We start from the raw sequence: 22,514 nt of genomic DNA, 5'->3' as shown, positions 1-22,514 counted from the left end.
CCCCTCCCCTCCCACCTGGTCCTTTTTACTGGAGATGGGGGAATTGAACCGGGGACCTTCCGCATGCTAAGCAGAGGCTCTGCCACTGTGCCACAGCCCCCGCCCTGTTCCAAAGCCATTCACTCCTGGCCTCCTTCAGCAAGGCCACCCTGTCCCCTGAGGACTGCTCACTTCTGCAGCACTGTCCCTGCCAACTGTGACATCACGCGTGATGCAGAGGCCAGCAGCTGGGAAAGGGGCTATGAGCCTCGAGAAGAAACATTCGCCAATTTTGCCCCACCGGCATGAAGAGCCCCTCTTCCTTCCTCGCCGCTCTCAGAGGAAAGGTTCCGAAATTAAATGCCATCCGTAATCAGGGCTCTTCAGCTGATGACGTGCTCCCCGCCCACGGCCCCCGTGGAGTTTTTCAAGATCTCTGAAGGAAGGTCAAACTTCCAAAATGTTCCTCTTTGCCCGCAAGACCAAGACGCCCATCAGCACCTACACGGACTCCTACAGGCCTCCGAACTCCGTCAAGAAAGCCTTTGAGGACCCTCCCTTGGCGCTGTGGAGTGAGAACAAGTTTGTGACGCAGGTAAAACTCCAGGTGACTTTGGCTCCGTCCCAGGTGCGCCCCAAGCTGCAGGAGAAACTGCAATAGAACAAGCTGATTAATTGAAAACACCCCCCCACACACACTTTCAACACCCCTCTTGTCATAAAGACATCAGAAGAGCCCAGCTGGGTCAGACCAGGGAGGGTCCATCTAGTCCAGCCTCCTGTCTCACACAGTGGCCAGCCAGTTCCTCTGGAGGGCCAACAACAGGACAGAGAGGCCGAGGCCTTCCCCTGAGAAGAACATCAGAAGAGCCCTGCTGGTTCAGACCAGTGTGGGTCCATCTATTCCAGCCTCCTGTCTCACACAGTGGCCAGCCAGTTTCTCTGGAGGGCCAACAACAGGGCAGAGAGGCCGAGGCCTTCCCCTGAGAAGAACATCAGAAGAGCCCTGCTGGGTCAGACCAGGGAGGGTCCATCTAGTTCAGCCTCCTGTCTCACACAGTGGCCAGCCAGTTCCTCTGGAGGGCCAACAACAGGGCAGAGAGGCCGAGGTCTTCCCCTGAGAAGAACATCAGAAGAGCCCTGCTGGATCAGACCAGTGAGGGTCCATCTAGTCCAGCCTCCAATCTCACACAGGGGCCAACCAGTTCCTCTGGAGGGCCAACAACAGGACAGAGAGGCCGAGGCCTTCCCCTGAGAAGAACATCAGAAGAGCCCTGCTGGGTCAGACCAGTGAGGGTCCATCTAGTCCAGCATTCTGTCCCACACAGTGGCCAGCCAGTTCCTCTGGAAGGCCAACAACAGGGCAGAGAGGCCTTCCCCTGAGAAGAACATCAGAAGAGCCCTGCTGGGTCAGACCAGGGAGAGTCCATCTAGTCCAGCCTCCTGTCTCACACAGTGGCCAACCAGTTCCTCTGGAGGGCCACCAACAGGGCAGAGAGGCCGAGGCCTTCATAAGAACATCAGAAGAGCCCTGCTGGATCAGACCAGTGAGGGTCCATCTAGTCCAGCCTCCTGTCTCACACAGGGGCCAGCCAGTTCCTCTGGAGGGACAACAACAGGGCAGAGATGCTGAGGCCTCCTAAGAACATTAGAAGAGCCCTGCTGGGTCAGACCAGGGAGGGTCCATCTAGTCCAGCCTCCTGTCTCACACAGTGGCCAGCCAGTTCCTCTGGAGGGCCACCAACAAGGCAGAGAGGCCGAGGCCTTCCCCTGAGGTTGCCTCCTGGCTCTGGGGTTCAGGGGTTTAGTGCCTCTGAATGTGGAGGTTCCTCTCAGGCAATGTGGCTCATGGCCATTGATAGACTTGCCCTCCATGAATCTGTCTAATCCCCTTTAAAGCTGTCAGTGCCTGTGGCCATCACGACATCCTCTGGCAGCGAATTCCACATTTTAATCCCTTGCTGGGTCAAGAAGTGTTTCCTTTTGTCCATCCTGAACCTACCGCCCATCAGCTTCACTGGATGGAGAAGAAGTTCTAGTAGTTAGGGAGACAGAGAAAAATTTCTCTTTGACAACTCTCTCCACCCTATGCGTAATTTTGTAAAATTCTAGTGAGCATAAGAACATAAGAGAAGCCAAGTTGGATCAGGCCAATGCCCCATCCAGTTTAACACTTTGTGTCACACAGCGGCCAAAAACCCCAAGTGCCATCAAGATATCCATCAGTGGGGCCGGTACACTAGAAGTCCTCACACTGTTGCCTCTCCCAAACACCAAGAATACAAAGCATCACTTGCCCCAGACAGAGAGTTCCAACTAAGCTGTGGCTAATAGCCACTGATGGACCTTTGCTCCATAGGTTTATCCAATCCCCTCTTGAAGCTGGCTATGCTTGCAGCCACCACCACCTCCTGTGGCAGCAAATTCCACGTTAATCACCCTTTGGGGGAAGAAGGACTTCCTTTTATCCGTTCTAACCCGACTGCTCAGCAATTTCATTGAATGCCCACGAGTTCTCATATTGTGAGAAAGGGAGAAAAGGACTTCTTTCTCTACCTTCTCTATCCCAGCATAATCTTGTAAACCTCTTTCATGTCACCCCACAGTCGACATTTCTCCAAGCTAAAGAGCCCCAAACATTTTAACCTTTCTTCATAGGGAAAGTGTTCCAACCCTTGAATTATTCTAGTTGCCCTTTTCTGCACTTTTTCCAATGCTATAATATCTTTTTTGAAGTGCGGTAACCAGAATTGTACACAGTACTCCAAATGAGGCCGCAGCATCGATTTATGCAGGGGCATTGTGATACTGGCTGGTTTGTATCCAATTCCCTTCCTAATAATTCGCAGCACGGCGCTGGGCTTTTTTTATGGCAATCACACACTGTCTTGACATTTTCAAGATCTCTCTCTTGGTCAGTCTCTGCCAGTTCACACCCCATCAACTTGTATTGGTAGCTGGGATTCTTGGCCCCAATGTGCATTACTTTGCACTTGGCCACCTTGAACCTCATCTGCCACGTTGACGCCCACTCGCCCAGCCTCAACAGATCCCTTTGGAGCGCCTCACAATCCTCTCTGGTTCTCACCACCCCAAACAATTTAGTGTCATCTACAAACTTAGCCACTTCCCAAATCATTAATGAACAAGTTAAAGAGCAGGCGCTTTTTGTAATTTCTTTCCTAAACTGAGACATCCCAGACTGTGAACTTAAGGGGAGGTGTTTGTGAGTTTCCTGCATTGTGCAGGGGTTGGACTAGACAATCCTGGAGGTCCCTTTCAACTCAGGAGGTGGTGGGCTCTCCTTCCTTGGAGGTTTTTAAGCAGAGGCTAGATGGCCATCTGACAGCAATGAGGATCCTGTGAATTTAGGAGGAGGTGTTTGTGAGTTTCCTGCATTGTGCAGGGGTTGGACTAGACAATCCTGGAGGTCCCTTTCAACTCAGGAGGTGGTGGGCTCTCCTTCCTTGGAGGTTTTTAAGCAGAGGCTAGATGGCCATCTGACAGCAATGAGGATCCTGTGAATTTAGGAGGAGGTGTTTGTGAGTTTCCTGCATTGTGCAGGGGTTGGACTAGATGACCCTGGAGGTCCCTTTCAACTCTATGATTCTCCAGCCATACCTGTGATGGATCACGATACTAAATGGACTTCCTCCTGGCTCTGAATTCATCTCAGCTTTTTTAATGCTAAGGGGAGAGCACAGCGTGTTCCAGAAAAGAAATTATTTAATTTAATTACATATTGTCTGTAGCCCTTCTTTTGTCCTGAACCTCTCACCAATCAATGTCGTCTTGGGTATCCCGAAATCTCACAACAGCACTTGCAAGAGAGGTTAGGCTGAGAAAGGATTCGGCCACTGATGCCCAGTAGCTAAACAACAGGCCCTTCTATGCCCTGTTGTTGGACCTTCCAAGAAACTGGTTGGCCAATGTGTGAGATAGAATGTTAGACCAGATGGACTGCTGGTCTGATCCAGCAGGGCTCTTCTGATGTTCTTCTCAGGGGAAGGCCTCGGCCTCTCTGCCCTGTTGATGGCCCTCCAGAGGAACTGGCTGGCCACTGTGTGAGACAGGAGGCTGGACTAGATGGACCCTCACTGGTCTGATCCAGCAGGGCTTTTCTGATGTTCTTCTCAGGGGAAGGCCTTAGCCTCTCTGCCCTGTTGATGGCCCTCCAGAGGAACTGGCTGGCCACTGTGTGAGACAGGAGGCTGGACTAGATGGACCCTCACTGGTCTGATCCAGCAGGGCTTTTCTGATGTTCTTCTCAGGGGAAGGCCTCGGCCTCTCTGCCCTGTTGATGGCCCTCCAGAGGAACTGGCTGGCCACTGTGTGAGACAGGAGGCTGGACTAGATGGACCCTCACTGGTCTGATCCAGCAGGGCTTTTCTGATGTTCTTCTCAGAGGAAGGCCTTGGTCTCTCTGCCCTGTTGATGGCCCTCCAGAGGAGCTGGTTGGCCACTGTGTGAGACAGGAGGCTGGACTAGATGGACCCTCACTGGTCTGATCCAGCAGGGCTTTTCTGATGTTCTTCTCAGGGGAAGGCCTCGGCCTCTCTGCCCTGTTGATGGCCCTCCAGAGGAGCTGGTTGGCCACTGTGTGAGACAGGAGGCTGGACTAGATGGACTCTCACTGGTCTGATCCAGCAGGGCTCTTCTGATGTTCTTATGAAGGCCTCAGCCTCTCTGCCCTGTTCATGGCCCTCCAGAGGAACTGGTTGGCCACTGTGTGAGACAGGAGGCTGGACTAGATGGACCCTCACTGGTCTGATCCAGTGGGGCTTTTTTGGTTCTTCTCAGCAGAAGGCCTCGACCTCTCTGCCCTGTTGTTGGCCCTCCAGGGGAACTGGCTGGCTCCTGTGTGAGACAAGAGTAGGCTTCCCAACCCTCCCGCTCTGGCAGGGGATCCCCGAATTTTCAGCCTCATCTCCCGCTCCCCAAAAATCTGGGGGCGGGGGGGTGGGGGGGGAGAGAGAGCTGGGGGGGCGCCTGGGCCGGGCCTTCCCACCAGCCAACAGACCCGGGAGCGGAGAGGAGGAGGCGGCAGCTAGTGGCCTGTCCGCACCGCCACCAACCAGCCCTCGACAGCGCTCCCAGGTAGCCTCCCCTCCCCTCCCCTTGGGGCTGAGCGGCGCATGGCCTTCGAACCGCGTGGGCAGCTGCTGGCCACAGCCTCGGGGCTGCCCGCGGTGCTGCTGGGCCTGGCTGCGGGGCTCCTGCTGTCCTCCGCCACGCCGCCCTACCGCTGCCGCCCCGACCCGGCCCTGCTGCCCCTGGTGTCCCTATCCTTCATTATTTCATATGGCCGAAAGGAATTGAAAAGGTGTGCCTTCCCTTTAAATGTGATGGCCAGAACTTCATTTATGCTTGTCACACCCTTGCTCCTGGCTCCACCCCTAATGTCTCCTGGCTCCACCCCCAAAGTCTCCTGGCTCCACCCCCAAAGTCCCCAGATATTTCTTGAATTGGACTTGGCAACCCTAGACAAGAGGCTGAACTAGATGGACTCTCACTGGTCTGATCCAGCAGGGCTCTTCTGATGTTCTTCTCAGAGGAAGGCCTTGGTCTCTCTGCCGTGTTGTTGACCCTCCAGAGGAACTGGTTGGCCACTGTGTGAAACAGAAGGCTGGACTAGATGGACCCTCACTGGTCTGATCCAGCAGGGCTCTTCTGATGTTCTTATGAAGGCCTCAGCCTCTCTGCCCTGTTCATGGCCCTCCAGAGGAACTGGTTGGCCACTGTGTGAGACAGGAGGCTGGACTAGATGGACCCTCACTGGTCTGATCCAGCAGGGCTTTTTTGTTTCTTCTCAGCAGAAGGCCTCGGCCTCTCTGCCCTGTTGTTGGCCCTCCAGGGGAACTGGCTGGCTCCTGTGTGAGACAAGAGGCTGAACTAGATGGACTCTCACTGGTCTGATCCAGCAGGGCTCTTCTGATGTTCTTCTCAGAGGAAGGCCTTGGTCTCTTTGCCGTGTTGTTGGCCCTCCAGAGGAACTGGTTGGCCACTGTGTGAGGCAGGAGGCTGGAGTAGATGGACCCTCCCTGGTCTGATCCAGCAGGGCTCAGCCTCTCTGTCGTGTTTTTGGCCCTCCAGGCGAACTGGCTGGCCACTGAGTGAGACAGGAGGCTGAACTAGATGGACCCTCCCTGGTCTGATCCAGCAGGGCTCTTCTGATGTCCTTCTCAGGGGAAGGCTTCGGCCTCCCTGCCCTGTTGTTGGCCCTCCAGGCTGGCCACTGTGAGAGACAGGAAGCTGGGCTAGATGGACCCTCCCTGTTCTGATCCAGCAGGGCTCTTCTGATGTTCTTCTCAGGGGAAGGCCTCAGCCTCTCTGCCCTGTTGTTGGCCCTCCAGAGGAACTGGTTGGCTCCTGTGTGAGACAGGAGGATGGACTGGATGGACCCTCCCTGGTCTGATCCAGCAGGGCTCTTCTGATGTTCTTCTCAGGGGAAGGCCTCAGCCTCTCTGCCCTGTTGTAGGCCCTTCAGAGGAAGTAGCACCTTAAAGATTATTAACATTTGTGGCAGGTTATGAGCTTTCGTGAGATTCTGAGGAAGTGAGCAGTGACTCATGAAAGCTCATACCCTACCATAGGGGTCATTTTGTATGGGGGAAAGGTGCAGGAGGTCAGCAGCATATCTCATTTGCATATCCCCCTGGATCTGTGTGCAGCACAGAGAACTCCTCCCCTGGCTGGAGGCTCAAGAGCCATGCTCCTGTGAGCTCTTGCTCAATTCAAGTCCTGACCTGCCGCAAATTTTGTTAGTCTTTAAGGGGCTCCTGGATATTATATGATTGGCTTCAGTTCCTCCAAAATATACAAAACATATTCTTCTGCACTCTGTTTAAAGCTTTTGGGGCAAAATGAGGGGACTTCATTTTGTCTTTCCAATAATCCTATAAAAAGAAGTGAGGTTGAAAGAGAAATCTGCATGAGGAAAAGGGAAGGTCCCCTGTGCAAGCACCAGTCGTTTCCAACTCTGGGGTGACGTTGCTTTCACGGCAGACTTTTTACGGGGTGGTTTGCCACTGCCTTCCCCAGTCATCTCCACTTTTCCCCCAGCGAGCTGGGGACTCATTTGACCGACCTCAGAAGGATGGAAGGCTGTCAACCTCGAGCCGGCTACCTGAAAACCCAGCTTCCGCCAGGGATCGAACTCAGGTCGTGAGCAGAGCTTAGGACTGCAGTACTGCAGCTTTAACACTCTGCGCCACAGGGCTCTTCCAGAGAGTAAATTTGATATCTGCATATCATTTGACCATGCCTAAGGGCTGGAGAGGATCTTGCCCCAACTTTTTGCCACAATGACCCTCAAAGCAGATTGCAAATACACGGGGCTTTTTTTGAGCAAGAACGCAGGTCTGGCTGGCTTGATATCAGGGGGCGTGGCCTAATATGAGATGGTCTTGGGTCAGCCATAGCTATTACAGGAGTTGTCCTTGAAAGGGCAGCTTCTGGGGGAGCTCTCTCAGCCCCACCCACCTCACAGGGTGTCTGTTGTGGGGGGAGAAGATATAGGAGATTGTGAGCCACTCTGATTCTCTGTCCTTGAAAGGGCAGCTGCTGTGAGAGCCCTCTCAGCCCCACCCACCTCACAGGGTGTCTGTTGTGGGCGGAGAAGATATAGGAGATTGTAAGCCACTCTGATTCTCTGTCCTTGAAAGGGCAGCTGCTGTGAGGGCCCTCTCAGCCCCACCCACCTCACAGGGTGTCTGTTGTGGGGGGAGAAGATATAGGAGATTGGAAGCTGCTCTGAGTCTCTGATTCAGAGAGAAGGGCAAGGTATAAAACTGCAATTCTTCTTCTGATTCATTTGCATATTAGGCCACAGCTCCTGACATCACCTTTGTTTCCCACAGGGTTTTTTGTAGAAAAATCCCAGCAGGAACTCATTTGCATATCAGGCCACACCTTTGACACCAAGCCAGCTGGAACTGAGAGTCAGTTTGGTGTAGTGGAGAAGTGTGCGGACTCTTATCTGGGAGAACCGGGTTTGATTCCCCACTCCTCCGCTTGCACCTGCTGGAATGGCCTTGGGTCAGCCATAGCTATCGCGTGAGTTGTCCTTGAAAGGGCAGCTTCTGGGGGAGCTCTCTCAGCCCCACCCACCTCACAGGGGGAGAAGATATAGGAGGCTGTAAGCCGCTCTGAGTCTCCGATTCAGGGAGAAGGGCGGGGTATAAATCTGCAGTCTTCTTCTCTTAATATGCAAATGAGCTTCTGTTGGGCTTTCTACCCAAAAAGGCCCACACATACATAAAATAGTATACAGTGCTAATAATAAGTGAGTTATTCCCCGGGCCTGCTGCTTTCCCTTCCGCCAGCGGGCACCTGTGGCTACGGAAGCCCTGCCCAGAAATATAACCAGACAAATTCAGTTATGATGCCCAGTCCTAGAAATAAAGAATCGCAGCTGACTTAACCACCCAAGAAAAGTCCTGCTGGAACACAACAGTGTCCTCTCTAGCCCAGCATTCAGTGCGCTTCAGAAGCCAGCCACATCCCCCTACATACCTATGAGCCCCCGCCCCACCCAGCACTGGCTATCAGGTGCAGTTTGGTGTCGTGGTTAAGTGCGCAGACTCTTGTCTGGGAGAACTGGGTAAGATTCCCCACTCCTTCGCTTGCACCTGCTGGAATGGCCTTGGGACAGCCATAGCTCTGGCAGAGGTTGTCCTTGAAAGGGCAGCTGCTGTCAGGGCCCTCTCAGCCCCACCCACCTCACAGGGTGTCTTTTGTGGGACAGGAAGGTAAAAGCGATTGTGAGCCGCTCTGAGACTCTTCGGAGTGGAGGGCGGGATATAAATCCAATATCTTCTTCTTCATCATCCTCTTCTTTGCCAGTTTGATGTAGTGGTTAAGTGTGCGGACTCTTATCTGGGAGAACCGGGTTTGATTCCCCACTCTGCTACTTGCACCTGCTGGAATGCCCTTGGGTCAGCCATAGCTCTCTCAAGAGTTGTCCTTGAAAGGGCAACTACTGAGAGAGCTCTCTCAGCCCCACCTACCTCACAGGGTGTCTGTTGTGGGAGAGGAAGGTATAGGAGATATTAAGCTGCTCTGAGACTCTGATTCACAGAGAGAAGGGTGGGGGTATAAATCCATGGTCTTCTTCTTCTTGGAGAGTCAGTTTGGTGTAGTGGTTAAGTGTGCGGACTCTTATCTGGGAGAACCGGGTTTGATTCCCCACTCCTCCACTTGCACCTTCTAGCATGGCTTTGGGTCAGCCATAACTCTGGCAGGAGTTGTCCTTGAAAGGGCAGCTGCTGTGAGAACCCTCTCCAGCCCCACCCACCTCACAGGGTGTCTGTTGTGGGGGAGGAAGGGAAAGGAGCTGCTCTGAGACTCTTCGGAGTGGAGGGCGGGATAAAAATCCAGTATCTTCATCTACCTCACAGGGTGTCTGTTGTGGGGGAGGAAGGGAAAGGAGATTGTGAGCCGCTCTGAGACTCTTCGGAGTGGAGGGTGGGATATAAATCCAATATCTTCATCTACCTCACAGGGTGTCTGTTGTGGGGGAGGAAGGGAAAGGAGATTGTGGGCTGCTCTGAGACTCTTCGGAGTGGAAGGCGGGATAAAAATCCAGTATCTTCATCTACCTCACAGGGTGTCTGTTGTGGGGGAGGAAGGGAAAGGAGATTGTGAGCCGCTCTGAGACTCTTCGGAGTGGAGGGTGGGATATAAATCCAATATCTTCATCTACCTCACAGGGTGTCTGTTGAGGGGGAGGAAGGGAAAGGAAATTGTGAGCTGCTCTGAGACTCTTCGGAATGGAGGGTGGGATATAAATCCAATATCTTCATCTACCTCACAGGGTGTCTGTTGAGGGGGAGGAAGGGAAAGGAAATTGTGAGCTGCTCTGAGACTCTTCGGAATGGAGAGTGGGATATCAAGCCAATCTCTTCTTCTTCTTCCTTTCCTCTGGATCTGAACATGAACACCTCCTTGGGGGGGGGGGGAGGTCCCAAATTCACTCTCCAAGATCTCCATTTAGCTCAGCCTCTGGCCTTTGTCGGATGCCTTTGAGAGCATCATAACAGACTAGATAGGTCACTGATTCTGAAGCTACACGTGCAGCTGAACAGTTCTAATTTCCCGCCCGTCATGGTACAGCCAATATTTCAGACTCTTTTATTAGAACGAATCCACCCAAGTTCGTTGGCACTGTTTGGTTTCAGTTAGTGGGCAAAAAAGCAAAAACAAAACCCAGAAGAGAGTCATTTCTCCTTTAAGCCTTGTGGGTAGGCTTCTGGGAAACAGCCGGTAGGATGGAGAACAAGATGTTGGAGCAGAGAAACCTTAGCAATGCTCATGAAGCTGTCTTATACTGAATCTGACTCTTTAGAACATAAGAGAAGCCACGTTGGATCAGGCCAGTGGCCCATCCAGTCCAACACTCTGAGTCACATAAGAACATAAGAGAAGCCATGTTGGATCAGGCCAGTGGCCCATCCAGTCCAACACTCTGAGTCACATAAGAACATAAGAGAAGCCATGTTGGATCAGGCCAGTGGCCCCTCCAGTCCAACACTCTGAGTCACATAAGAACATAAGAGAAGCCATGTTGGATCAGGCCAATGGCCCATCCAGTCCAACACTCTGTGTCACAGAAGAACGTAAGAGAAGCCACGTTGGATCAGGCCAGTGGCCCATCCAGTCCAACACTCTGTGTCACATAAGAGCATAAGAGAAGCCATGTTGGATCAGGCCAGTGGCCCATCCAGTCCAACACTCTGTGTCACAGAAGAACATAAGAGAAGCCCTGTTGGATCAGGCCAGTGGCCCCTCCAGTCCAACACTCTGTGACACACAGTGGCGAAAACCCAGGTGCCATCAGTAGGTCCACCAGAACTCCAGAAGCCCTCCCACTGTTGCCCCCCCAAGCACCAAGGATGCAGAACATCACTGCCCCAGACATAAGAACATAAGAGAAGCCATGTTAGATCAGGCCAGTGGCCTATTCAGTCCAACGCTCTGTTTCACACAGAACCCAGGTGCCATCAGGAGATCCACCATTAGGAGGTCCACCCTTGGTCCATTTCAGTCAGTATTGCCTACTTAGACTGGCAGCGGGTCTCCAGGGTGTCAGGCGGAGGTCTTTCTCATCACCTCCTGCCTGGTCCTTTAACTGGAGATGCCGGGTATCGAACCTGGGACTTTCTGCACACCAAGCAGATGCTCTCCCAATGAGCCACAGCTCCTGCCATCTTGTGTATTCCAAATCCCTAGGAGAGGCTCCCATATTCCGAAGTGGCACCCTTTGGGCACTGTCCCTTTGGCCCATGGGCTGGACTTCACGCTCACCTGTGTTATGGCTGCCCTCTCTGACTGTGACATCAGTCACAGTGATGTAGGCAGGGCCAGTGACAGGGAAGGGGGGACAGGAATGAGATTTGAGAGCCCTTCACAGGCTGTAGTTTGTTACCAGAGTTGAAAAGTTTCCCCTTTTATTTTCTTATCTGCAGGGAGCTGGGGTGGGTTTCCGGGCAGAACTCCTTTCTAGTCTTATGCACCCAAGCCCCTTTTGCTAGGGACCCTCGAGAGCTGTAGAGAGTTTCACTCCAAGGCGGCACTTTCCGGGAAGCCCGGCCTTTGGCGAGATGTTCGTCTTTGCGCATAAAACGGAGACTCCCCTCAGCACTTACACGGACTCGTACCGGGTGCCATGCTTGACCCGGGAGAGCTACCAGGAGCCCTCTCTAAGAGCGTGGGATAAAGAGGCACCGCTCTCCAAGGTAAAGCCTCGAAGGGGTCTGCAGCCACGCCCAGCTGGCCCCTGGGGGGGGAAGGGGGGTGTCCGGGTGCAAGAGGTTTTCCATTGCTTTTAGGAAGACAGCAGGCAGATGGGAGAGCTCGGCTCAGGTACTTTGGTGGTGGAAAGATCCAGCAAGTCACAGGCTACCTATGGCGACCTTACGGGGTTTCAAGGCAAAAGATGACCAGAGGTGGTTGGTGATTGGAGAGCCAGTTTAGTGTAGTGGTTAAGTGTGCGGACTCTTCTCTGAGAGAACCGGGTTTGATTCCCCACTCCTCCCCTTGCAGCTGCTGGAATGGCCTTGGGTCAGCCATAGCCCTCACATTGTCCTTGAAAGGGCAGCTTCTGGGAGAGCCAGTTTGGTGTAGGGGTTAAGTGTGCAGACTCTTATCTGGGAGAACCGGGTTTGATTCCCCACTCCTCCCCTTGCAGCTGCTGGAATGGCCTTGGGTCAGCTATAGCCCTCACATTGTCCTTGAAAGGGCAGCTTCTGGGAAAGCCAGTTTGGTGTAGTGGTTAAGTGTGCAGACTCTTCTCTGAGAGAACCGGGTTTGATTCCCCACTCCTCCACTTGCAGCTGCTGGAATGTCCTTGGGTCAGCAATAGCTCTAATAGAGAGCCAGTTTGGTGTAGTGGTTAAGTGTGCGGACTCTTCTCTGAGAGAACCGGGTTTGATTCCCCACTCCTCCCCTTGCAGCTGCTGGAATGGCCTTGGGTCAGCAATAGCTCTAATAGAGAGCCAGTTTGGTGTAGTGGTTAAGTGTGCGGACTCTTCTCTGAGAGAACCAGGTTTGATTCACCACTCCTCCACTTGCACCTGCTGGAATGTCCTTGGGTCAGCAATAGCTCTAATAGAGAGCCAATTTGGTGTAGTGGTTAAGTGTGCGGACTCTTCTCTGAGAGAACCAGGTTTGATTCACCACTCCTCCACTTGCAGCTGCTGGAATGGCCTTGGGTCAGCAATAGCTCTAATAGAGAGCCAATTTGGTGTAGTGGTTAAGTGTGCGGACTCTTCTCTGAGAGAACCAGGTTTGATTCACCACTCCTCCACTTGCAGCTGCTGGAATGTCCTTGGGTCAGCAATAGCTCTAATAGAGAGCCAGTTTGGTGTAGTGGTTAAGTGTGCGGACTCTTCTCTGAGAGAACCAGGTTTGATTCACCACTCCTCCACTTGCACCTGCTGGAATGTCCTTGGGTCAGCAATAGCTCTAATAGAGAGCCAATTTGGTGTAGTGGTTAAGTGTGCGGACTCTTCTCTGAGAGAACCAGGTTTGATTCACCACTCCTCCACTTGCAGCTGCTGGAATGGCCTTGGGTCAGCAATAGCTCTAATAGAGAGCCAGTTTGGTGTAGTGGTTAAGTGTGCAGACTCTTCTCTGAGAGAACCGGGTTTGATTCCCCACTCCTCCCCTTGCAGCTGCTGGAATGGCCTTGGGTCAGCAATAGCTCTAATAGAGAGCCAGTTTGGTGTAGTGGTTAAGTGTGCAGACTCTTCTCTGAGAGAACCGGGTTTGATTCCCCACTCCTCCCCTTGCAGCTGCTGGAATGTCCTTGGGTCAGCAATAGCTCTAATAGAGAGCCAATTTGGTGTAGTGGTTAAGTGTGCGGACTCTTCTCTGAGAGAACCAGGTTTGATTCACCACTCCTCCACTTGCACCTGCTGGAATGTCCTTGGGTCAGCAATAGCTCTAATAGAGAGCCAGTTTGGTGTAGTGGTTAAGTGTGCGGACTCTTCTCTGAGAGAACCAGGTTTGATTCACCACTCCTCCACTTGCAGCTGCTGGAATGGCCTTGGGTCAGCCATAGCTCTCGCAGGAGTTGTCCTTGAAAGGGCAGCTTCTGGGAGAGCTCTCTCAGCCCCACCTACCTCACAGGGTGTCTGTTGTGGGAGAGGAAGGTATAGGAGATTTTAAGCCGCTCTGAGTCTCGGATTCACCGAGAAAGGTTGGGTTTGAATCTGCAGTCTTCTTCTTCTTCTTCATTGCCTGCCTGTGTGTAGCAGCCCCGGACTTCCCTGGTGGTCTCCCGTCCAAGTAGTAATCAGGGTCAACCCTGTTTACGTTCCGAGAGATTATGAGATCAGGCTAGCCTGGACCATCAGGTCAGACAAACAGAGGTGGTGGGCCGTTGCCTACCTCTGCCACTTCCTTGGTGGTCTCCTGATCCGTGCTGTCCCCGCTGAGCTTCAGAGACTTCACAAGATTGGGCTAGCTTGGCCCCTGTAGCTCTGTGGTAGAGCATCGGCCTAGCAAGCAGAAGGCCTCAGGTTCAATCCTCGGTATCTCCAGTTAAGGCTCCGGTAGTAGGTAATGTAAAAGGCTTGCCAGCCGGAGACCCTGGAGAGCAGCTGCCGGTCTGAGCAGACAATATCGACCTTAGTGGACCGATTGGTCGGATTCAGTAGAAGGCAGCTTCATGGGTTCATGTATCAGCACTGAGGTAAACTTGGTGTACTAAAAGGGAAGGTTGTGCCTTGGGTGGGAGAGGAAGGGGTTGGATCTCAGAGGTGTAGAGTGGGAAGTGCAGGTCAGGAATTCAGGTCTGGTTCCCTGCTCAGCCGTGAAGCTCATTGGGCTACCCTGGTCCAATCGCAGCCAACCTTCCTAGTAACGAAATTGGAGGCGGAGGTTGTATAAAAACACTGCCCTTAAATTCAAGGAAGGAAGGCAAGATAAAAAATATGATAGATTTTCCCAGAAAGGTTTCATAGCCGCTATTAAAGGATCGGGGGTGGGCTCAAAAGCGTTCCCCTCCCCTTATTTGAAAAAACAACCATCCAGTAACTGAATCTGAGGGAAAAGAGTATATTGTATCTGTCTCTTATGCATGTCCACGCCCCTCACTGCGATGAAGCTGCACTTGCACACAAAAGCTTATATTTTGAATCGAGCTTCAAAGTGCCCCTGGTCTCAAACTTCGGAGGGACGGGTGGCTCAGTGGTAGAGCATCTGCTTGGGAAGCAGAAGGTCCCAGGTTCAATCCCTGGCATCTCCCAAAAAAAAAGGGTCCAGGCAAATAGATGTGAAAACCCCCAGCTTGAGACCCTGGAGAGCCGCTGCCAGTCTGAGAAGACAATACTGACTTTGATGGACCGAGGGTCTGATTCAGTAGAAGGCAGCTTCATACGTTCATATATATGTTCGGCCAGCTGCTACCTGAATCTGTCTGCACGTCCACTCAGTATTTATCGGCAGCGTGCTGCGTAATTATCAATGCAGTCCTAGGCAGAGCTTCACCCTCCGAGGTCTACTGAAGCCAAAAGGCTTAGGAAAGTTCAGTTGTCTAACAGCCCTGTAAGCTCTTGGAGGATTGACTACATCAGGGGGTGTGTGGCCTAATATGCAAAGGAGCTCCTGCTACAATAAAGCCCTGTCGGCAGGGCCAGCCCTATACCGTCTGGCACCCTAGACAAGGCTAACTTCTGGCACGCACACACTCGCACTGATAATATCACTGAGTTACGCGGGAGGCACTCAATTTGGCGACCCCAGAAGGCCAGCGCCCTAGACAATCACCTAATTTGCCTAGCAGCGGGGCCGACCTTGGGTGTTGGCTAGCCGCCACTTTGGGGATCAGTTTGCCTTTCTCGGTGTAGGAGAGAGCCGGTTTGGTGTAGTGGTCAAGTGCGCAGACTCTTATCTGGGAGAACGGGGTTTGATCCCCCACTCCTCCACTTGCAGCTGCTGGAATGGCCTTGGGTCAGCCATAGCCCTCACACTGTCCTTGAAAGGGCAGCTGCTGGGAGAGCTGGTTTGGTGTAGTGGTCAAGTGTGCAGACTCTCATCTGGGAGAACCGGGTTTGATTCCCCACTCCTCCCCTTGCAGCTGCTGGAATGGCCTTGGGTCAGCCATAGCTCTTGCAGGAGTTGTCCTTGAAAGGGCAGCTTTTGGGAGAGCCCTCTCAGCCCCACCCACTTCACAGGGTGTCTCTTGTTCGGGGAGGAGATATAGGAGATTGTAAGCCATTCTGAGTCTCTGATTCAGAGAGGAGGGCCGGGTATAGGGTTACCAAGTCCAATTCAAGAAATATCTGGGGACTTTGGGGGTGGAGCCAGGAGACTTTGGGGGTGGAGCCAGGAGACATTAGGGGTGGGGCCAAGATTAAGGCTGTGACAAGCATAATTGCACGCCAAAGGGAGTTCTGACCATCACATTTAAAGGGACAGCACACCTTTTCAATGCCTTCCTTCCATAGGAAATAATGAAGGATAGGGGCACCTTCTTTTTGAGGCTCATAGAATTGGACCCCCTGGTCCAATCATTTGAAACTTGGGAGATATTTTGGGGAGAGGAACTAGATGCTGTACTGAAAATTTGGTGCCTCTACCTCAAAAAAACAGCTCCCCGAGAGCCCCAGATACTCGCAGATCAATTCTCCATTATTTTCTATGGGAATAAATCTCCATAGGGCATAATAGAGTACCCAGCAGACATTTCCCTCCCCTCCCCCCGCTTTCTGACGACCCTGAAGTGGGAGGAGGGCCTCCAAACTGGGGGTTCCCCTGCCCCCACTTGGGGATTGGCAACGCTAGCTGGGTATAAATCTGCAGACTTCTTCTTCTTCTCCTCCTCCTCCTCCTCCCAGAAAACTGAACACAGCAGGTAATGTAATGTAATGTAAAATGTAATGTAAAATTTTATTTATATCCCGCCCTCCCCCGCCGAAGCAGGCTCAGGGCGGCTAACAACACTTCAAGTAAACAATACAGTAATAAAAACATTAAATTCACATTAAAATTCACATTAAAATCAGTCAATAATCGATAATTAATTAAAACATTCCTAAATCAACACTGGCGGTAAACGTTATTAATCTGGCGGTAAACATTAATTCAGTTATTGGTGAACGCCTGTTTGAAGAGGGCGGTCTTGCAGGCCCTGCGGAACTGGTCTAAGTTCCGCAGGGCCCGCACCTCCTCTGGGAGTTGGTTCCAGAGTTGTGGGGCCGCAACGGAAAAGGCCCGAGTGCGGGTGCTTTGAAGTTTAACTTCTTTTGGCCCAGGGATATTCAGTCTGCTTTTCCCCACTGACCTCAGTGCTCTCTGGGGCTCATATGGGGAGAGACGGTCCCTCAGGTAGGTCGGTCCTTGGCCATATAGGGCTTTAAAGGTTATTGACCAGCACTTTGTACTGGATCCGGTAAACGATTGGCAGCCAGTGCAGTCCGCGCAGCCCCGGCCGTATATGCTCCCATCTTGGGAGACCGAGTAACAGCCTGGCTGCCGCGTTCTGCACTAGCTGCAGCTCCCGGGTCCGGTACAGAGGCAGCCCCAAGTAGAGAGCGTTACAGTAGTCCAGTCTTGAGGTGACCGTCGCGTGGATCACCATTGCTAGGTCCTGACGCTCTAGGAAAGGGCCAGCTGCCTCGCCCGCCTCAGGTGGAAGAAGGCTGATTTGGCAGTGGCTGTTATCTGGGCCTCCATTGATAATGAAGGCTCCAGTAAGACGCCCAGGCTCTTTACCCGCTGCGCCGTCTTTAGCGGCGCCTCGGTCAAAGGCCGGGAGAGATATTTCCTTCCCCAGAGTGCCACGACCCACATGGAGAACCTCTGTCTTCGCTGGATTTAACTTCAGCCCACTCAGTCTAAGCCACGTTGCAACAGCCCGCAGAGCCCGGTCCAGTTCCCCGGGGCGGAGGCGGGCCGGTCGTCCATTAGTAGATAGAGCTGGGTGTCAATCTGCGTATTGATGGCAACCCAGCCCAAATCTCCGGGCAATCTGGGCGAGGGGGCGCATATAGATGTTGAATAACATCGGGAGAGAACTGCTCCCTGGGCACCCCACAGTCTAGTGTGCGCCTCTGGGATCGCTCACCCCCAATCGCCACCCTCTGTCCCCGACCCATGAGGAAGGAAGAAAGCCATTGTAAGGCTAGCCCCTCAACCCCTATGTCGGCGAGGCGGTGGATCAGCAACCGATGGTCGACTGTATCAAACGCAGCCGACAGATCTAATAACATCAGTATTGCCGCGCCGCCTCGATCCAGTTGCCGCTGGAGGTCATCCACCAAGGCGGACCAGGACCGTCTCCGTCCCGTGGCCCGGTCGGAAGCCAGACTGGCACGGGTCTAAGACAGAAGCGTCATCTAGAAATCTCTGTAGCTGTAACGCCACTGCCCTCTCGATAATTTTACCTAAAAATGGTAAATTGGACACCGGTTGGTAGTTTGCCAATTCGGCCGGGTCTGCTGTAGGTTTTTTCAAGAGGGGGCGGACCAAGGCCTCTTTCAGAGGCGTTGGAAAATGCCCCTCTAGGAGGGATCTATTTATGATGTCCCGTAAAGGACATCTAAGCTCCCTCTGGCAGGATTTAATCAGCAAGAGGGGCAAGGGTCCAAATCACATGTTGTGGGCGAGCAGCAGAGAGAATTCCATCAACTTCCTCCAAGCTGAGTGGGTCGAAGTGGTCCAGTACTAAATCTGAAGACAGGCGCGGAGCCTCAGTTTCACTTACTGTGTCTAATGTGATAGGCAGGTCTTGGCGGAGCGATGAGATTTTATCTGCAAAATATTTCGCGAATGCCTCACAGCCTATTTCTAATTCCCTAATATTTGGTTTGCCTTGTGGCAGTGTTATAAGATCTCCAATTACTCTAGACAATTGTGCTGGGCGCGATTTTGCAGATGCAATCTTGGCTGCGAAGTATTCTTTCTTTGCAGCCTTGACTGCCATCTCATAAGACCTCATAAGCGTTCTATAGGATGTTCTCGTCGCTTCGTCCCGAGTATGCCTCCACCGTCTCTCTAGTCGTCTGAGCCCTTGTTTCAGCTGGCGTAACTCCAAGGTATACCATGGTGCCAGCCTCTTGCGAGGGCGCAGAGGGCGCCGAGGTGCAATTTCATCGATAGCCCTGGATAGCTGGCCCTGCCAGACTTCCACCAGGTCATCGAGAGAATTGCCAGTGGGCAAGGGATCCCTCAGGGCTGTTTGGAACCGTTCCGGGTCCATCAAGCCCCTGGGGGCGAGCCAAAATAGGCTCTCCGCCCATACAGGGTTGGGGCAACGTCTCCATACGGGCCTTAAGGGCTAGGTGGTCCGACCATGGAACCGCTTCAGCCGCGATATCGTTCACCAAAATCCCGGATGCAAAGATCAGGTCTAATGTGTGCCCGGCCTGATGCGTGGGAGTTGTGACAAATTGAGAGAGCCCCAGTGTCGCCATGGAAGACACTAGGTCCATCGCCTGAGTGGAGGCCGTGTCATCGGCATGGACATTGAAGTCACCCAGGACCATAAGCCCCGGGAACTCCAATGCCAGCCCGCCACTGCCTCCAATAGTGATGGTAAGGCGCTGGCTGGTGCGTTGGGCGTATGGTACACCAGCCAGATCGCCAACCCCTCTCCAACATCCCACGTCAGGCCGGCACATTCAATGCCATCGATCCTTGGAGCCGGGAGAGCCCGAAAGGTGTAATCCTCCGTAATGAACAACGCTACCCCTCCCCCCCCGCCCGTTATTCCGTGACTGGTGAAAGACCGAGTAGCCTAGGGGGGTCATCTGGGAGAGAGCTACTGTCTCTCCGTCCCGCACCCAGGTCTCCGTCACGCAAGCCAGGTCCACATCCTGTTGGAGTAAAAACTCCTTGAGGGTCGAGGTCTTGTTGTTGATAGACCTGGCGTTGCATAACACCAGTGACGGAGACGGCATTTCCTCTTGGTCCCACTACTCTACCACCGTTGGGGGGAAGTAGACTAGAAGGTGGCCGAGCACCGTTTTGTCTCTGTCTCCTTCTCTTGTGTAACTGTCTATTCCCACCGTCGCTAGTAGCTAAGGCAACACTAACAAACACCGTGTGCAAAGAATTCGCTTCCTCTATATTACATTTCCCCCCAGCCACACCGGCTGTGGCAATTTCACAGTTTCCAGGAAGACAAGAGAGCTGTTTGAGCAACACAGTGATTCAATGTAAACCACATTTTACCATCTTGTCAACAAGGATAGTATGTTTTCTGTGGCCCTGAAAGGTAGGACCAGAACCAATGGGTTGAAATTAAATCAAAAGAGTTTCTGGCTCAACATTAGGAAGAACTTCCTGATCGTTAGAGCAATTCCTCAGTGGAACAGGCTTCCTCCTTGGGAGGTGGTGGGCTCTCCTTCCTTGGAGGTTTTTCAACAGAGGCTAGATGGCCATCTGACAGCAATGCAGATCCTGTGGATTTAGGGGGAGGTGTTTGTGAGTTTCCTGCATTGTGCAGGGGGTTGGACTAGATGACCCCAGAGGTCCCTTCCAACTCTTCTATGATTCTAACAGGCTTCCTCCTTGGGAGGTGGTGGGCTCTTCTTCCTTGGAGGTTTTTCAACAGAGGCTAGATGGCCCTCTGACAGCAATGAAAGCCCTGTGAATTTAGGGGGAAGCGTCTGTTGTACAGCATCCAAGTCTGTCATATTGTCGTCTATGTACCTTTTGAACCATGCTACAATGTCGTCTATGTACCTTTTGAACCATAGCACATTGGTAAAAAAAGGGTTCACCTTACAGTTCAGAATGTATTCCTTTTCCAAATCAGCCATGAAGAGACAAGCCACACTTGAAGTGGAATTCACTGCCACAGGAGGTGGTGGCGGCTACAAGCATAGCCAGCTTCAAGAGGGGATTGGCTAAAAATATGGAGCAGAGGTCCATCAGTGGCTATTAGCCACAGTGTGTGTGTGTGTGTATTGGCCACTGTGGGACACAAAGTGCTGGACTGAAGGGGCCATTGGCCTGATCCAACAGGGTTTCTCTTATTTTCTTATGTGACACAGAGTGTTGGACTGGAGGGGTCATTGGCCTGATCCAACAGGGCTTCTCTTATGTTCCTATGTGACACAGAGTGTTGGACTGGATGGGCCATTGGCCTGATCCAACAGGGCTTCTCTTATGTTCTTATGTGACACAGAGTGTTGGACTGGAGGGGCCATTGGCCTGATCCTAAAGGGCTTCTCTTATGTTCTTATGTGACACAGAGTGTTGGACTGGATGGGCCATTGGCCTGATCCAACAGGGCTTCTCTTATGTTCTTATGAGTAAAAGTAGAGAAATAACAATAAATGTCCTCCTGGGGCTGTTGGGAGGTTAAATACACTCACTGCTTTACCCTGAACTTGTTGGGTGGAAAAGGTGGGATAAAACCAGAGCCTTTTTTTGTAGCGGGAGCTCCTTTGCATATTAGGCCACACCCCCTGATGTAGCCAATCCTCCTGGAGCTTACAGTAGGCCCTGTAAGCTCTTGGAGGATTGGCTACATCAGGGGTGTGTGGCCTAACATGCAAATGAGTCCCTGCTACAAAAAAAAAGCCCTGGATAAAACTAATTCACCATCATTTCTGCTCCCCCCCCCCCCCGGCCCAATACTGTGATGTATTGAGAGCTCTCATGCTATACACTGATGTGTCTCCTTCCTGCTTTTAAGGGTTTGACGGTGCCCAGATTGGACAACCAGGTGGACCAGACACATCTGGAGAAGATGGTGAAGAGGGCGGTTCAGGAATACACATACAAGAACTCCGCGGAGCCAACAGCTTATCGGCCGTACAAGTACTGGGTGACCAGGGAAGAAGGTAGCTGCTGTTACTTCCCTCTTTGTCCCCTGTGAGTCCGGCTCTCCATCTTTGGCCCTTTGGCAGTCACTGCAAGAGGACTCCTGTTCATACACAGAGAACCAGATGCTTGAGACCCTGTTTCCTTGATAAAAAATGCAGTAACACAGGAATGGGCAGGGCCTGGTAATCTCATAGAATCTCATAGAGTTGGAAGCGTCCATAGAGACCATCTTGTCCAACCACCTGCCCAATGCAGGATCAGGAAAACTGAGCTTTTCCAGATGGCCTTGGTTTAATATCTCAAGGCCCCTGAGGCAAGAATGATCCAGCTCCCTACTGATGTTACTGTAAGAGTAAGAACCATCTATCCCTTGTGGCTAACAGCCACTGATGCACCTCTGCTCCTTTCCCTTCCTCCCCCACAACAGACACCTTGTGAAGTGGATGGGGCTGAGAGGGCTCTCACAGCACCTGCCCTTTCAAGGGCAACCTCTGCCAGAGTTATAACTGACCCAAGGCCATTCCAGCAGCTGCAAGTGGAGGAGTGGGGAATCAAACCTGGTTCTCCCGGATAAGAGTCCGCACACTTAACCACGACACCAAACTGGCTCTCTCTGATTTCAAGGGTGGACTTATCCTCCCGAGACTTCATTGTCCATTCTCCAGGAGTTTCCCAACCTGGATCTGGCCACCTTATCTGCTCCCCAGTTGTAATTCTAGGAGACCTTCTTCTGCTCTCTGGAGTGTTGCAACCCTATTTGAAGCGTGGCCTCTATGGCAGAGGCGTCAAACTCGTTTGTTATGAGGGCCGGATCTGACATAAATGAGACGTTGCCGGGCTGGGCTATGTCGATTCAGGCCATGTGTGTTCCTATTTAAGATCAGATAGCAGAGATATAAACTTTATAAACAACACAAACACAATTAAATATTTTTTTTGAAAAAAAAAACTTAAAATAAAACATGCTGAAAACATTAGCGGTCATTGGTCTTATAGCCGCTTTCTTTGTATTTCTCCCATGGGATCCAGGGAACTGGGCAAAGGAAGCTGTGGCTCTTTCCTTCCTTCCCTAGGGGACCAAGAGGGGGAGAAGAGAGATTTGGCTCTGTAGCTCTGCTGTGCAATTGAGTTGTTTAGTTTAGTTTAGTTTAGTTTAGTTTAGTTTAGTTTAGTTTAGTTTAGTTTAGTTTAGTTTAGTTTAGTTTAGTTTAGTTTAGTTGTAATTTGTATCCCGCCCTTCCCACCAGGTGGCTCAG

The 22,514-nt window shown here is 52.2% G+C and overlaps 1 protein-coding gene across 2 annotated transcripts in view; it reads left to right on the top strand.

The window, feature by feature from the left end:
• The first annotated feature begins 397 nt into the window (after positions 1–397).
• The window catches only part of SPMIP6 (sperm microtubule inner protein 6), a 46,722-nt gene continuing 24,605 nt past the window's right edge, over positions 398–22,514 (top strand). For both annotated transcript variants that reach the window (XM_060236462.1, XM_060236463.1), the window contains exons 1-2: positions 398–574; positions 21,128–21,275. In XM_060236462.1, the coding sequence (XP_060092445.1) occupies positions 440–574; positions 21,128–21,275 (283 nt within the window). In that variant the 5' untranslated portion in view covers positions 398–439. The remainder of the gene's footprint in view (positions 575–21,127; positions 21,276–22,514) is intronic.

The sequence above is a fragment of the Heteronotia binoei genome, chromosome 4, assembly GCF_032191835.1.
Source record: "Heteronotia binoei isolate CCM8104 ecotype False Entrance Well chromosome 4, APGP_CSIRO_Hbin_v1, whole genome shotgun sequence".
Lineage (NCBI taxonomy): Eukaryota > Metazoa > Chordata > Lepidosauria > Squamata > Gekkonidae > Heteronotia > Heteronotia binoei.
This window is presented reverse-complemented; position numbering and strand designations above follow the sequence as displayed.